The 12,037-nt window shown below is 43.6% G+C and overlaps 1 protein-coding gene across 2 annotated transcripts in view; it reads left to right on the plus strand.

The window, feature by feature from the left end:
- Positions 1-12,037, plus strand: part of ADAMTSL3 (ADAMTS like 3) — a 267,862-nt gene that overhangs the window by 208,368 nt on the left and 47,457 nt on the right. For both annotated transcript variants that reach the window (XM_033166904.1, XM_033166905.1), the window contains exons 17-20: positions 4,105-4,234; positions 5,395-5,587; positions 6,861-7,040; positions 8,137-8,290. In XM_033166904.1, coding sequence (XP_033022795.1) covers positions 4,105-4,234; positions 5,395-5,587; positions 6,861-7,040; positions 8,137-8,290 — 657 coding nt within the window. The remainder of the gene's footprint in view (positions 1-4,104; positions 4,235-5,394; positions 5,588-6,860; positions 7,041-8,136; positions 8,291-12,037) is intronic.

Below are 12,037 nucleotides of genomic sequence, written 5' to 3' on the forward strand. Positions count from 1 at the left end.
AAGGAAACCCTTCTGACGTAGGAGTGCCCATCGATTGATATGTTGTACTAACCCTGAGTGCTAGTCATTGTGTTTCGTATTGTAATAGCTGCTGCACAAAATTTGGCCGCCTTGTGTGTTATATCAGGATTGTTATCCAGGAGCAACTCTTTGGGGGGCATCAGGCAAAGACTGTTATTTTCCCCTGGGCTTTCTTTGGCCCTTACTCGAAGAGTGGCAATGTGGCTTCTTTCATGTCCTGCCTTAAAAATAATAATTATTACTGGATGTTCTTAAGTCACTTTGTAAATAATTATACCAGTAATATTCCTGACATCCCCATGTAGAGGTGGGAAGGATTCCTTTCTGAGACCCTGAAGAGCCACTGACTCATAGGCAGGGTGAGCCAATGAACTGGCTCTGTATAAGGCAACCCCCCAAGTGAATTTCAAAAGTAGTATACTATATTGACCTGAAGATGTGCTGTTTCCAAAATAAAAAGAAAACAATCCACGGCTGGGTGGTGCAACTATGACTTCCAGCCTCATTTCATGAATGTTTCAAATAACCAGGAATTTAAATGAACAGACAGTTAAGTAGGTGAAAGGAAAAGACAGGTGCGCTTGAAAAAAAAGTCAATTAGCAATTTGAATTTTGTGTATATGTTATTGTTCAGTTGGAGCGTGGCGCTGATAACGCCAAGGTTGCAGGTTTGATCCCTGCATGGGACAGCTGCGTATTCCTGCACTGCAGGGAGTTGATCCTCGGGGGCCCTTCCAACTCTGCAATTCTGATTCTGGTTAATGTTGACATTTACCAGGAATTATTGTGGTTGTGCAACGACCAACTGGAAATGAAATATAGCATAAGTGATACAAGGCTTGGTTTTGAGCCTTACAGTCATTCTATGACAAGTGTAAATGATGGAAGTGAGGATGACATTATATGCTGGATGGTAAGCCCAAATTTTTATTAATTGGGAAACTGGAGTAGTATGCTAATAATGTTCAAATTTTTAAGAGGATCTATAGCAAGCTTCCTCAACCTCAGCCCTCCAGATGTTTTGGGACTACAATTCCCATCATCCCTGACCATTGGTCCTGCTAGCTAGGGCTCATGGGAGTTGTAGGCCAAAAACATCTGGAGGGTCGAGGTTGAGGAAGCCTGATCTATGGCCATGCACAAAGGTAAGCTCTCTAAACAGATGCCACTGAAGAAAACACTCTGGAATTTAAAAAAAAGTTTGGCAGGCCACTTGGAGGGCAGCTTTTGCAATCGGTGTGTTTCAACAATAGCATTTTTGTTTATGTGAGATAATACACCAGGTTTCTAGGTGAATGTTGTAATACAAGATTACCCAGCTGTTATGGCATATCCTATTGGCTATCAACCATAGATCATGTTTTGAATCCTTGCATGCATGTGTTAAAAATACATACTAAGCTCACCTAGACCTTGATTTCATTTATTCGCATTTAGTGTTCGGTCAGGGATTACGTTCTCCAAAATTGGTTTTCTGTTTATGTATCTGCGCGCCATGTGTGTGTTGAAACACACTTGAAGAAAACTAAAAACAAGCAGAAAAGCAACAGAAAATGTGTAATGGAGTGAAATGCGCAGGCCAAAAAGGAGTGAGGCCAGCAGTTTATCTAATCCAGCACTGACCTTCTAGAGGCTCTCTAGGGACTTAGCATTCTTTACTCAGCCTCACTACCTGAAGTTCCATTAACCGGAGATACCTGGGGATTAACCCTTATACATGCAAAACATGCGCAGTGCCCCTCAGCTACAGTTCTTTGGAATATATAATCGGCTTGCTCCGATGGTCATGGTAAGTGCATTTTGCTGTTTTCGAGGAAGATTGCTGCAGTATTGATGGCACAACATCAAGCGTGGTTGATTTGTTAATGAAGGACAAGGCATCCCTGCCAAAATCTCTTTCCCAAATTGCGGCTTGGGTTGTTCCCTTCGTATGCCATGGGTAATGTCCAGTTCTGACATAATACAATTTTGAATGATTGGGGACAGATGGAAGTGGTTGAGATCCCATTATAAAAATCACTTGTCACTCATATCTAGGAACAAAAACCCTCGCCCATGCTCTAACCAATTACTGAAAGTCATAAAACACACACTACTAACCTGGCCAGGGCGGGGGGACATATTCCACTCCTGAGTTTTTCCACGGAGTCAGCTAAAAATAAAAAACAGGCCTTTTTAGTAACCAACAGAGTGTTGAGAAAAGCCTTCATGATGAATTAGGAGAAGAGGTATTTATGGCAGTAATTGTCTAGCTGTTGTACAGGTTTTTTGGTTTTTTTAAAAGGATAAAACTCGGGGTTTTAATATATCCTACCTACACAAATAACAAGGCTCTGGATTTTTATTAGGAAATGCAGTGAAAGTACATAGGTGCTTGAATCCTTGCAAATCTTTTAACAAAAGAGAAATATTAAGCTGTCTTGAAATCAGATTTGTAGCCCCTCTGAAGCCCCTAGGGGAACATGCATTGAGAAGGAAGGAAACAGGTTCCCTGAACTATGACCATTTTCGGTCTTGCGTATCACATTAGAAACCCCCTACTCCCCCCACCATTCCTCATAGTACCAGTGAAACCTCAGTACCAAAATGAACTTCAGCGCATTTCATCCAGTATGACAGTGGTAATGACTTCTTGTTTTATTGGGCTGTACATAGATGAGATTCCCAAGGCAACTTCGCAGCCTGTGGAACGAACTGGGCCCTTGGTTTTCTGGCAGGACTTTGTATATAATAAGATGAGGTACACAACTCCAGATACTGTTCTAAACGTTCAGGTCAAGAGACTCGCAACTCAAGGCCATATCAGATATTCTGGTGGCAGGGCTGTGCTCTAATCACAGAGAAAGCCAAAAATGAGGGACTGTTTTAGGACGTGGCCTTATTGATTTGTCTAGCTTGGCATTGCCTCGGTGCCCCAGGGTTTCAGATTAAAGGTGGGCAGTTGTGGTTTAATTATAATATAATATTGACTGGATGCCCTCAGTGGAAGGATGAAAGAATTCTGGATTGGAGTTATTGTACCAGCATGTTGAGAGATGGAGCGGGATTACAGAAGGGAATTCCAGGTGTCTGCCCAGGGCTAATGGCGTCTCTTTGTTTGGGATGTGGCATATTATGGCTCCTGTGAGCAGAAACTGAAAATGGAATTGCTGGACTGTGGAAAACATCAGGGAAAAACATTTCATACAGAAGCGAGAATGCGAAAGTTGAACAGACCAGTGGTTGTGAAAGTAAATGAAAATTATCTGAAGGATTAACATCGGAATGGCTTATTGATTAATTAAGAAATGCAATGGGATATTAGATGATCAGCACTTCGCGAAATTCAGAGCATGGGAAGTCACCCAAAAAAATTGGGCATTTATATTTGGCTTTTTAAAATTGTAATTTGGAACATTTTAATGAGGTTCGTATTGGATTATTAAATTGGAAACTTAATAAGCATTATATTAAAAAAGGTGGGCAGTTGTTTCCATCCATATCTGGAGATGCTAGGGATCTAAGGTGGATGGGGCGCCACACAGTAGTGTGGACATTGGACTCTAGATCCCATTTGTGGAGTATGCAGAAGACAGCTCTGGTTTGTTTGACCCTTTAATGAGTTTTCTTTTTTTTTACCTCCTATAAAAAACTACGCAAGACACTCTCTGTTTAAAGAACAAATAACTTTTACTTCGTGTCCTTGCAGCTGCAGATTAAATACACAATGCAGATAGATGATTCTGAAGTTGCTAAAACTTCTTACATAGGTTAAACTGCTACAGACTAACTTGTAACTAGCCTTTATTTCCATAAGTTAAAAAAGTAAAATCATAAAAATATACAAAGTCATTGAAATACATTGATAATCCAAACACATGTAATATATAAAAGACTAGATAACCACCACTGAATAAATCACACAACTTTTAGATTTAGTTTTAAAGATCTCGGCTAAGTTCTTGAACTGGAGATTAGCCGCCTCTGATTTAGATTGTGGCTTGAGAGAATGTGCTTTATATCTGTAACCTTTTCTTAGTGTTCAAGATACGTTGCTCATGTGTAATTTATCTCATTTATATATATATATATATAACAATCTAGGGACTCAGGAAGCCATTGCAGTGTGCCTACATGAGCAGACAAAGCAAACAGTCAATGACAGCCTGTGTGACAGCTCAACGAGACCCCCAGCAATGAGCCGTGTTTGCAATACGAGGCTTTGCCCCCCAAGGTAGGACTCTGCATTGTGGAAACCTTTATTTTTTTATTATTGATATTTTATTAGAAGAAATTCGTTTATTAAAAAGTGGTGAAAAGAAAGAAAGGGAAAAATGTCAATGAAAAGAAAAAAGAAAAATGCTAAGTTACATTTCCATACATATATAAATGTGTATAATCTTATTATCCTAATACAGTCGTGGTTTGGTTGTCGAACAGAATCGACTTCCGAAAACGTTCGACAACCAAGGCACGGCTTCCGATTGGCTGCAGGACCTTTCCCTGCAGCCAATCGGAAACCACATTGGACGTTCAGCTTCCAAATAACATTCGCAAACCAGAACACTCACTTCAGGTTTGTGGCGTCCGGGAGCCAAAGCGTTTGAGTCGTGAGGCGCTCAGGATCCAAGGTACGGCTGTACAAATTTCTGTATCAATAGCCTCATGTATTCTGTATAAATTTGCTCCGAATATCATTACGTTTACCTGAAGAAAGTCTGCATCCATAAGCGATCCGTTCGTATGTGTGCTTCAAAGGGAGGTGTGGTTAAAGCACACCATGTAGATCAACCATTTGGATGGAAGACCCCCAGTGGAGCCTCTCTGCACCCTCTGGCCACAGAAAGGATCATGCTGAAATGTTATTAGTTAAGACCAACTCAGCTGTCTTTGGCCCTCTCTCACCTAGTCCCATGCTGCGGGAGAGAGAAGGGAAGCAAGGCTATGCCAGTGCTTCTACTAAGAGACCAGCACACATACAGTCACCTAGTGCCCGCCATGCTATCAGGGCTATCTTACCTGTTTCCAGCCCAGACGGCTGTTAAAAGGACAGTAGCTTTAAGAAGCGGTGTCTGGGCTTGCTTGCTTTCCTCCTCCCTCCTCCTCCCTTTTTCCTTGTGTGTTGTGTCTTCTACATGGTGAGCCTGCGGGTGTGGACTGTCTTACAGCGATCTTTCTCAGCCGAAGCCTTTTCTGATTAAGAATTGGGATAAAAGCTAAGATAAAGTATTAAGGAATTGAATAAAAGTGTTGTGTGTAATGGAGGGTCAGAGAGGGGGGGGGAGCAACCATTTATGAAACTTCAGTGGAATCCAGTATCAAAGCAACCGCTTCTGCCTCATCATTCCTAGCATTGCTTACTCAGTGTACTGTTTGGATAATCTCTTGGAACAGGTGGCAGGTGCGTCCCTGGAGGCAGTGTTCTGCCACTTGTGGTGTTGGCATCCAGACAAGAGAGGTGCGTTGCCAGCAACCTGGAGGATCAGTTGTTGGGCCCGAAAACTGCAAAGACAAAAAGCCCCACTCTTTGCAAGCCTGCAACCAGATTGACTGCCCCCCAGTTTGGCACGTTGAAGAATGGCAACAGGTATGATGGGGTTGCTAAATAAACAGAGGCTTAAGGCAGGGATGGAGAGCTCAGGGTCCTCCAGATGTTGCTGAACTCCAGCTCTCATCGGCCTCAGCCAGTATGGCCAATGGCCAGGGATGGTGGGAGTTGTCCAAACACATCCGGAGGGAGACATGTTCCCCTTTCCCTGACTTAGAGTAACCTCTCAGTGTGGTGTAGTGGTTAGGAGCGGCAGACTCGTAATCTGGGGAACCGGGTTCGTGTCTGCACTCCTCCACATGCAGCTGCTGGGTGACCTTGGGCTAGTCACACTTCTCTGAAGTCTCTCAGCCCCACTCACCTCACAGAGTGTTTGTTGTGGGGGAGGAAGGGAAAGGAGAATGTTAGCCGCTTTGAGACTCCTTCGGGTAGTAAAAAGCGGGATATCAAATCCAAACTCTTCTTCTTCTTCTTCTTCTTCTCAGCGGAGCTAATGCTCAATTTTTTATTCATGGGCTGCTGACAGTGCACTGTTTCTGGAACAGAAGTATTCATTCCTCACTTTTTCAGCAAATGATCTTTCTAGATGAAATGAATTATGTGGATTTCAGAGGCCTTCCTGGGTGAAAGCCACAGTCATTAGGCCAGTTTCGCATAAACAACAGATGAAACGGTCAACCTGTTGCTGGTCTGTACTGATTCAGGCCAAGATGCAGGGTCACATAACTTGAGTGCTTTAAAAAAAAAAAAAGCCTTCATCTTTGTACTCCGAAAGAACAGGCCTGTAGCTTGCAGGACGTGGATCCAACTTCTTCTTCAAAGGCCCAAGTGTTCACAGCGGTCAATAGTTTAGATCACTGTAAAGCGCTGTTTGTGGGGCTACCCTTGAAGGCAGTCCAGACACTGAAGCTCAGGCAGTATGTAATTGCTGAAGCGCTGAATGGCACACAGAGTTATAAAACATTCATTCATTCATTCATTCATTGCATTTATATCCCACTTTTCTACAAAAGCATCAAAAGCAGTTTTCACGTTGCCAGAAACTGTTCTGGGTGTCTATACGCTATCAAGCCCAATTCAAGGTCTTAATGTTGACTTATACAGTTTCTTTGGAACACCTGAAAGACACTTAGGTTGACAAACTGTATTTTGTAATGTATTATTGGAGTGATCCATATCCCAATCTCCTTTGCTGCCGTTGCATTTGTTGTCGCCGTTACCTGTAAGGAAAAGACAATCAGTAAGGAGTTCTTAAAATGAAGAGGAAGGTTCTGTGCATGGGCCTAATTTCTATTAGTCTCCTTCTGCTTAGTGTTCCCACACGTGTGGAGGAGGAACCCAGAATCGCAAAGTGACTTGCCAGCAGTTGTTGATGGATGGGAGCTTTCTGAAACTCGCTGACGAGAGGTGCCACGGATCCAGATTGTCCACTCAGAAACCCTGTGCAAAAATGGACTGCCCTCCACAGCTGATTGTGGGAGAATGGTCTAAGGTGAGTAGCTTTAAATAAGAGTGTGCCTATATCTGCCTTTCTTCCCCCAGCCCTCTCCATTCGAGGTTGGATCTCTACTAGATGCCTTCTGATGCACCCCTGTCTCAGTTAACATGAACAGCCCTCCTGCAGGCTGCAAGTGCACACAAATTACCTGTTTGTAGCACAGAAGTAGGGTTTTTCCCAATACGGAATCATTATTGCTCATTCTCAACGTGCTACTTTCAGTCCGGATTGATTGCTCATCCTTGAGCAATCCTTGGTTACTTGAGAATGTGTTTGAAACCCTCCTCTTGATTAGATTACGCGTTTGAAAGCCCTCCTCTTGCAATCTCTGAATATGCCCACTCACAATGTAATGGTGCAGACACACATACACATGCATTCCTTTGCTGGGACCACCTGCCACCTGTTTTTGAATGAACACACTGTGGAGTAAGGCAGAATCGATCCGCAATGAGCTTTTCTTGTGATTTGAGGACCCTACTCCCGCATGCCAGAAATAAAACACAATGACACATAATTATTGGTTAAATGGAGGTAAAAAGGCCACAACTTTATTGGTTACAGCGTGTGAGTGGTATTGGCTTAGGCATTGGGTTGAACAGACTATAGTTGACTCCCCCCGCAGAGCGTGGAGTCACTCAAGGGTTAACCGCCCATGAGGTGGAGCCTGTTGATGCGAGATACAACTGGAAGCTCCACTCCGCAGAATGGCGGAGATGAGCCGCCGCGGCTGCCCAGGTGCAGCAAAACCCCGCCCCCCCTATTGGCTGACTGCTAGGGGCGCGGCGCGGCGGCGGGAAAAAGGTAAGGCTGGAGGCGAAACGCCCCCAGCGCAATGCCGGAGCCGGCTCCCGCTCACAACCCCTCCCCTCGCTGAGGAGGAAAGGCTTTTTCAGAATGAAAACCGTTTGCCAACCATTTTTTGTGCTCTCCAGGAGCCAGAAATATGCAGTAGGTCTGGATTGTGTGTGGACTAGGCCGAAGAAAAGGACTTGTTCTCCATTGATGCTAGAATAAAATGTTGAGTGTGCCCAGCCTTATGTCAGGTTGGCACATTTGGGACAGGGCAGTTGCTTCATTTCTTTTGCAGTGCTCTGTAAGCTGTGGTGTCGGGACGCAAAGGAGGAAGGCTACCTGCCAGAAACTCACAGCCAAAGGCCAGCACGTTGCATTAAACAGATCTGTGTGCAGCGACCTCCCGGTGCCCCCACTGTCGAGGCCATGTCACATGAGTGCCTGCAACAGTAAGTGACACATTTTTCCAGGTTGCTTGGGAGAAAATAGCCCTGATTTATTATTATTACCATACTGTGTGTAGGCTATGCTTTACAAACAGAAACACCTCTATATATTTTATTTTAAAAGTTTTTTGTTTTTTTTTTTTTTTTGCATACAATACTAACTGCATTCAGCCATAACAATGTCACTACTGTATCTTTATAGGGGTTCTTCCAACCCCTGGACTACCCCCCACCCTTTCCCCGGTTTCCAATATTTATTTATTCTCTTTTCTGCGACCAAATACTTTTATCCAATCTATAAAATCTCCTTTTTCAGTACCTTTTATCAAATTATATTACAAGTGCCATTCCAACCCTGCTAATTTCTTTAAATGTTTGCAGTGCTCCTTCATATATTCTGTAAAATTAATCCATTCATTTCTAAAAAAAATTGTCTTCTTGCTGTCTAATCTTCCCAGTCGATTTCGCCATTTCCATAGTCCATCAGCTTCAGTATCCATTCTTCTTTCCATGGGGTTCTTCCTTCCTTCCAACCCTGGGCATATATAACATTCTTGACACTATTGTCACATACATAAATAGGACCTTTTTTTTCTTTTCGGGGTCTCTTCCCCATTATACTTAATTTTAAAAGCCTCTAGTTTTTTAACAAAAGTTATTTTAAACATTTTCTTTATCTCATTATAAATCATTTCCCAAAAGGCTTTTGCTGACTTGCAGGTCCACAAACAGCAACACATCTATACCTAGGTGGAGTCCATATTGTCTGCACACATGAGTATCCTTTCCATATTTGATCTTCTGTACGCAGTTGCAGTGAGTCAGCATTTGACAATATCTGACTGCAGTCATGCAGTAGCAGCAGACTTCGGTCAATTTGATATCAGTGTTAACTTTTTTTTTCTTTGCCCTCTGAAACACAGCCTAAATTTGCATTTACAGTCATACCTCGAGTTGCGTTTGCTTCACGTTGCGTTTATTCAGGTTACAAACGCGGCAAACCCGGAAGTGTTTACTTCCGGGTTCGCGCATGCGCAGGAGCGATCTGTGTGCTATGCGCAGGAGCGATCTATCACGGCACGCGCAGAAGCGGCGCTCTACTTACGGACTTTCAGGGTGCGAACGGCACCCCGGAATGGATTGCGTCCGTAAGTAGAGGTACCACTGTATGCACATAAATTAGCACATGCAGATTTTGTACAAATTTGTGTCGTGTCTTTCAAGGGCTTAGTAACGCTCCTGTTTTGGATGGTAGGCGGGGAGGACTCGGGAAGGTTTTTGGAGATGGGCAGGCTAGTAATTGTTCTCCAGTTCAGATCTGCGCTTGAGCAGAATTTGGAGGCTTTTACGAGCCCCTTAAATTAATCTCCCAGCCTGGCTCAGCAGAACTTGGCTGCTGTGTAGCCCAATTTTATATATATTTGCCCTGCATTCCCAATTAAGTGTGCATAGGATTGCAGCCTTAGCATTGTTATTAGAGTGTTCCAGTGTGCATAGGAGACAGAAGATTTCTTTCTTTCTTTCTTTCTTTCTTTCTTTCTTTCTTTCTTTCTTTCTCTCTCTCTCTCTCTCTCTCTCTCTCTCTCTCTCTTCCCCTCATTGCCAGAAGTCTTGAAAAGGGTGCCTGCACTTTGCTTTGTACGGTTGCTTTTGAAAGCGCCTGCAAGGGCGGTAAGTGTACATGTAAAATAATAACAAATTAGGCATCTGACTGGTCTTTTGTGCAAACAGATCCCGGCTGCAGTCTTGAATGTGCTTGCTCTGGCAGCCGCAGAGCCCCACTGAGGTCAGTGGGGCCCTGCCAGCATAAGCACATTTAGAACTGCAGCCACTGTGTCTGCTTGTGAAAAAAATCCTTAAGTGTCATTACCTTGCATATGTATATGTATAATTCCCCAAACTAAATCCATGTATTCCTTTCGTGCTTTAAAAGAAGGTGAGAGGGCTTTAATGTCGATGACTTAATATTAGAGAGAACTTGGCAAAAACTGTATTGTACACAAGCTCCAGGATCCAAGCCAAATCAGGAGGGATTTTTTTTTTAACCACCCCCCCCCCCCAGTCTCCTCCGTGCCATATCATCATCTCCTTTTGAGAGCTCCTGTAGTTTCAAAAGTACTTTGGCACCAAGTATGAACTCAGCTGGGAGCTGCAGCCGATCCAGGTGAAAGGAAGTGCTTTTTCACACAATGCCATCGTTCAGTGATGGAACTCAGCGCTGCAGGATGTGGTGGTGGCCACCTGCTTGGAGAGCTGTAAAGAAAGCGTAGAGAAAGTCATAGCAGCTGCTAGCTATGATGGCTCAATAGAACCTCCTTATTCAGAATAATTTCAGTTACTGGGAATAAAACAGCTATGAGGGAGGGCTCTCACCTATACGCCCTGCTTGTAGGCTTCTCAGCAGCACTGACCACTGTTGGAAATAGATTGTCACCCCAGGTGGTGCAATAGGACTCTTGTATTATTATGAAGAGTGTACATGCACAATGCATGCACACTTTACATTTTAGATGTGTACTTAAAAATAATAATGCATACACACACACACACACACACACACACACAAAGAAACGAAGCATTTTACAGCAATCTGCTCTCTGCTTGTGGCGTAGTTTGCTTGGCGTGGGCTGACCTGTTTGATTGGTGAAAATTGCAATGGGGGGGGGCAGGAATAAAGTTACAGGGCTCTGTCCAGCTTTCTGTCCAAAAATGCAAGGGCTCTTGCACCAGTGGACAGGCGAATTTTAATGTTGTGCAACAGAGGAACCTAATACACTAGCTGTGGCAGCAGAAACTCATTGCACAACCGACCGCACGGTAATATTGTGCAACGAAGTCGCCAGCAACCTGCTTATGCGTTCTCTTTTGCAACAGTATTCCTCCGGCGCAAAACATATTGCCAGCAAAACAAGCAGGCTGCTAAGTGACTTTAACTTAGCGTTACGTTGGCTTCAACCCACAGAATTTAAGCAGAGGGTTTAACTATATGGCCTCTCAGAGCCCCTTACAGTATATAGGGAGCAGCGAGAGTTTTCTCTGAACCAATCACGGTTCAGAGGCCTTGTGCAGCTGCTTTGGTACTCATTGCCTGGATATCTGAATTATGAGACAGGTTGAAGACAGTTTCCTTGGGTCAGGTGTGGGGCCCCAATGCAGGCATCTCCTTGAGTTTAATTGCCTTCTGTGGCTGCTTGGCTACATGCCTTAACTCTGCATTAAAAACAAGGCACCAAACAAAATAGGAGCTAGCGTAATTATTGGTTCGTACATAATATGAAACTTCTTTTCTTGGACTTCATTGCCAGTTAACATGCCAAGATCCTGAGGTACAAAACACCACTTTCAATAAAGCTCCACGGACTTGAAGGAATGTCCTTGGCGCGGCATTTAATAAAATATTTTCGAGCTGCATATCTCTCTGAATTTAATTAATTGTGGATATTTGCGTGGCAGTGTGTCCAGCTTGCACATTGCTTGGTGGAGAATAATGTTAAAGAAACATTGTTAGCTCCTGCTATTGAAAGAAGGAGAGTAATATGAGGGTGGTTCAAAACATGTCTTGTTAAAAGAAGGAAGCTTATCTTAATTCAGTTTCTTGACCTGCTTATGGCAAGGGTTTTATGTCCAGCTCCATCTCAGAACCATGCTACACAACCAGCAGAATCATGTGGGCAAGCACTTGTTGGACAGTGCCATCTCACCAATAAGAGGTAGACTCTGCACAGCTCTGCTGATTGCGTTGCTCAGCTC

The sequence above is a fragment of the Lacerta agilis genome, chromosome 13 (genome assembly GCF_009819535.1).
Source record: "Lacerta agilis isolate rLacAgi1 chromosome 13, rLacAgi1.pri, whole genome shotgun sequence".
Classification (NCBI taxonomy): domain Eukaryota; kingdom Metazoa; phylum Chordata; class Lepidosauria; order Squamata; family Lacertidae; genus Lacerta; species Lacerta agilis.